The sequence below is a fragment of the Lipotes vexillifer genome, unplaced genomic scaffold (assembly GCF_000442215.2).
Source record: "Lipotes vexillifer unplaced genomic scaffold, Lipotes_vexillifer_v1.1 scaffold916, whole genome shotgun sequence".
Classification (NCBI taxonomy): domain Eukaryota; kingdom Metazoa; phylum Chordata; class Mammalia; order Artiodactyla; family Lipotidae; genus Lipotes; species Lipotes vexillifer.
This window is the reverse complement of record NW_006798383.1, coordinates 2054356-2059170: the sequence shown is the minus strand read 5'-3', so window position 1 is coordinate 2059170 and position 4815 is coordinate 2054356. Positions and strand designations below refer to the sequence as shown.

The following is a 4815-nucleotide window of genomic DNA, read 5'->3' as shown; positions in this document are numbered from 1 at the left end:
GAGCGGTGCCTTCCCTCAGAATCCGAGCACATCTTCTCATCTCTCTCCTCAGGCCACCCCCGGTGATGTGAGCACGTTTTCTTCTCTTCTGTCCTAGCCAAGCTGGAGACCTGCCACTCTCCAGGGTGGAGCTCTGCCTCTGTTCCTTGGGGCTCTCTCCCTCAGGCAGGATCATGCATCCAGGGATTGGCTTGGGGCATGAGGGGGCATATGGGCTCCTGAGTCAGGGAAGGCCCTTGCGCTGCTGTGGAGATGAATTCCTGGCAGGGCTTGAGGCCCACAGGCCTCACCCCCCTCGCTGTCCTTTCTCAGGTCCGGGAAGCAGCTCAGGCCTTCAACCCTGGGCTGTTGTGCGTGGCATGTGGTTCGTACCGACGGGGCAAGGCAACCTGCGGTGATGTGGACGTGCTGGTCACCCACCCGGACGGCCGGTCTCACCAGGGCATCTTCAGCCGCCTCCTGGACAGCCTCCGGCAGCGAGGTATAAGCCCCACCCCTGGGTGAGCCCGGGGGCAGGGGAGGAGTGGCCCCCAGGAGGGAGAACCTCAAAGTGGCAATCCCTAGGCAGGAAGCAGGGGAAGGCTGCTTCATGAAAATTCCACCTTTCTCCTGTGGCCAGAGCCACTGCAGGGAAGAGATGAATCAGCTTCCCCTACCTCCCAAGAGGTGCTCGGTAATAGCTGCGGTCTGAGTGCCTCCTCTGATCATTCTGTGCCCCTGTGGGGGATTTGGAGAAGAATTACTATGCATGTTTTACAGAAAAGGACACAGACCTGGAGAGCGCAAGGTCGCCCAGCAAATAAGTAGATGAGCTGGGAATAGAGGACCCAAGGATAATCAGGAGAAGCCTGGGAGGTTAGGCGGCCCAGGGCTGGGCAGCCCAGGGCCTGGCTCCCTGCCCTCCCAACAGCCCTCCTGTATTGGGCCAGGGTTCCTGACGGATGACTTGGTGAGCCAGGAGGAGAACGGCCAGCAGCAGAAGTACTTGGGTGTATGCCAGCTCCCGGGGCCGGGGCGGCGGCACCGACGACTGGACATCATTGTAGTTCCCTACAGTGAGTTTGCCTGTGCCCTGCTCTACTTTACTGGCTCTGCTCACTTCAACCGCTCCATGAGGGCTCTGGCCAAGACCAAGGGCATGAGCTTGTCGGAGCATGCGCTTAGCACAGCTGTGGTCCGGGACACCCAAGGCCTCAAGGTGGGGCTTGGCCGAGTACTGCCCACCCCCACTGAGAAGGATGTCTTCAGGCTCTTAGGCCTGCCCTACCGAGAACCAGCTGAGCGGGACTGGTGACCCACGACTGGGGGAGGGGGTGCCAAGCTGGACCAGCTGCCCCTCCTGGCCATTCCTCCAGCCTCAGCTGGCTGAACCTCACTCTTTCAACCACCAGCTCCTCTGGGCCTGATGGAAAAGGCCAGCCTGGCTCCCAGGGCTACCCAGCCCTCTCCCTGACAGGAACAGGATGCTGCCCCTTCTGCCTCGCCATTGCCCCTGGGAGAGTTTTGCACATGGCCCCCCGCCCCATTTTAAGCAGGAACTGGTGCCTGGTTTGAGGCCAGCTTCCTGTGCTGAAGGCCCAGGCATCCCCCTTCTCTACCCCAAGGAGGGTCTAGCATGGGATGGGGGCTGCAGGGGAGAGGCGCACAGCTGAGGCCCAACATCACCCAAAACCCTTCAGAGCAGAATTGAGAGCCCCAAAGTAAACCCACATATATATAGACAATTAATTTATGACAAAAGGGCCAAGAACAGGCCCCCTGCCCCATTTTAAGCAGGAACTGGTGCCTGGTTTGAGGCCAGCTTCCTGTGTGGAAGGCCCAGGCATCCCCCTTCTCTATCCCAAGGAGGGTCTAGCATGGGATGGGGGCTGCAGGGGAGAGGCATACAGCTGAGGCCCAACATCATCCAAGACCCTTCAGAGCAGGAGAATGAGCCACTCCACGTGTGCTCCCTCTGCCCACCCCACTTCCTGTGCAGCTGGCAATGTAGGGAAGGGGCACCCCAGGCGCGATGAGGATAGCGTTGGAAGGCCCAGGGACCCAGTAAAGTGCACTTGACATTCAACCTGCCTGGTGTGTCTGTGAGCTGCTGCAGCCTCTGCCTGCCTTTCTTCTCCCAGGCGGGGACAGAGATAGGAGGTGAATGGGAACTCAGAGAGGCCAGTTAACTGTTCTCCAAACAGGCCGGGACTGACTCAGCTCTTGAACAACTCAGAAGGGGGCAGGGGTGGACATTAAAAGGGAGAATTCGTGGAGTCGGGAATTAGGAGCGCCTGTCTACCCATCAGCGTATCCTGTGGACCCTGCCATAGAACAGGTTATCTGAGGACGTGAACAAAGGTGGCAACGCTCATTAGGAAGAACTAAATGGTGACCTGTGTGCCACTGACAGGGCTGAGGCAGTCAGGGAAGGCTGCCTGGAGGAGGCGAGGGGCAGCCTGGCAGGAAATAGCCTATTTGAAAGGGGTAAGCAGCTCTGTTTGGGGACAACTAAGGGACCTGCTTTAGAGGGGATGCTACGTGCTGGGTGTCGGGAGAAGGCCAGGCTGGTAGAGGACTGAAAGTCAAGCTGAGGGGCATAGTTTGATAGAGCAGCTAGGAGGGTCCAGCTAGTGGCATCAGGATGGTTTCGTAGACTGGACCTTGCAGGACAGGAAACATTTGGTAAGGGGAGAGGGGCACTGGGAAGGTTTGGGCATACCAAGTACAATATAAAGAATATCGGGCTCAGAGGCAGGAGAATGTGGCTGCGTTGGAGGAGCACCAAGGAGCCCGGGCCGCAGAGATGGGCTCCACCTGAGTGTGCTGACTGTGAGGTGGGGAGGGGGCGGGTGCCGAGTCCTGCATCTGTTGGTAACTTGCAGAGTCCCACAGCTGGCCTTTGTTGGCCTGGTCTCAGTCAGGAGATCCCAGCAACCTTAGAATGGGCCCCTGAACTCTAGTTCAGAACCCTGAAGTCCAAGCCATGGGGCCTTGCCTGCATGGGTCATGCCAGGGAAGGAATCAAAAGCCGTGGGAGTCTGGAGGGCCCCTTTCACAGCTCAGTACCAGAGAAGCCACATCAAAGGGCCAGAAGCTTTCGTGAGGGGCGAGCCTCTCCTCGGAGCTTCCTACTCCCAGGGAGGTGTGGCTGCCCCGGGCCTGGAGTGGAAAAGAGGAGCTGGGACATCTCTGGGCCCCCCAGGTGTTAGGGTTGCTTTTAGCCCCCCTTAGGAGCTCTGCTAGTCTACTCAACTGGGCCCTCCATGCTCGCCACCATCCCCAGTAAGGGGTGGAGTTGACAGAAGCCCAAAGCCTGGGGTGTCCATGTCCGAACGTTGCTGCTCCTCTCTTTTCGCTTCCCACTTGAATGCCCCAGCCTGCTAAGCAGCCTCTCCAGACCCAGAGGAGCAAGGCCTCCAGGGCTAGGAGAAGAGGGAACCAGTGGGTCACAGGATAACTTGGCCAATTAACCCCTTCCTACACACAGGAAGTCTTCAGAACCATAGGGAGGGATGGTGCTGACTTCTGGATCTGGTACCGTCTCTTGTGGGAAGGAGGGAAAGAACCCCCCAACCCCCCCCCCAGGAGACTCAGAATTCTGGAGACCACCTTCAAACCGTACAAATTCCTGGTCCCACATCCTGGTAAGGGCAACAGGAAATCATGTGTTGAAAAGGAGTGCCCACACCCTCCAGAGAGACCCATCCTGCGGATGGTGTCCTCTGGGCTGCTCAATGTGGCACAGGAGCCCAGGAGAAGAGCTAATGGAGGGATTCTGTGTCTTGAGAAGGCTGCCCAGTTTGGCAGAGGGGGCGATCCTCTGAGTCCAAACTAAGCAAAGGGTGTGTTGGGGGGTTCCCCAGCCACTTGAGAGCTGAGCCTGGTTCCTGGGTGGGCTTTCAACCCAGTGCCCCATCCTGCTAAAAGGGAGACTGAATTTTGGAGCCCTGGCGGGAATCAGCATCCTATCTAGCAACTGAGCACCCCAAAACTACCACCCACTCACCACCTGGCCCTAACAAAGAGGAAGGGCCCCTCAGGCCTACTTCCTGCCCCTAGCTCAGCTCATTGTCACTCTCTCCCTGAGCCACAGTGGTCTCTGGCCAGACCACAGGTGTGGTGGGCAGGGTAACGGTCTCCCAAAGATGTCCACAGCCTAATCCCTGGAACCTGTGAATATGTTACCCTACTTGGTAAGAAAAGGACATTGCAGATGTGATTAAAGTTAAGGATTTTGAGATGAGGAGATTAGCCAGTGGGCCCAATCTAATCATGAGTCCTTAAAAGTGGAGAACTTTTCCTGGCTACAATCAGAGAGAGAGGTGACAAAGGAAGGAAGGTTAGAGAGATGTGATGTTTCTGCCTTTGAAGACAGAGAAACGGGACTACCAGCCAAGGAATGTGGGCATCCTCTAGAAACCGGAAGAGGCAAGGAAACAGATCCTACTCTAGAGCCTCTGTAACAGAACACAGCCCTGCCAACACCTCAGTTTTATTCCAGGGAGACCTGTGTCAGACTTCTAAACAATAGAACTGTTTAGTAATAACTGAGTTGTTTTAAGCCACTAAGTGTATGGAAATTTGTTACTGCAGCGATAGAGGACCAATAGACAGGGTATGTCTTGTTCTTTCCCTGTACAAAGTGAGCAGAGGGATGGCGGGTGTGAGCAGGCCCTGCTGCGAGGTGGAGGATGTCCCTGGAAGTGCAGTGGGGTGTGGGGAAAGGGAGGGGCCTCCTTATATGGCTGCAGTAGGGGAGGGGCAGGTGGTAGGCAAAGCTGGGAGCCCAGTCCTCATGGACTGGCTGCCCCGTGCTCAGTCTGAGCCTTCCAG

The 4815-nt window shown here is 57.1% G+C and overlaps 1 protein-coding gene across 2 annotated transcripts in view; it reads left to right on the top strand.

Annotated features, from left to right (window-relative positions):
• Nucleotides 1-1294, top strand: part of POLL (DNA polymerase lambda) — a 6826-nt gene extending 5532 nt beyond the window's left edge. For both annotated transcript variants that reach the window (XM_007470363.1, XM_007470362.1), the window contains exons 7-8: nt 313-481; nt 930-1294. In XM_007470363.1, the coding sequence (XP_007470425.1) occupies nt 313-481; nt 930-1294 (534 nt within the window). The remainder of the gene's footprint in view (nt 1-312; nt 482-929) is intronic.
• Nucleotides 1295-4815: the final 3521 nt, after the last annotated feature.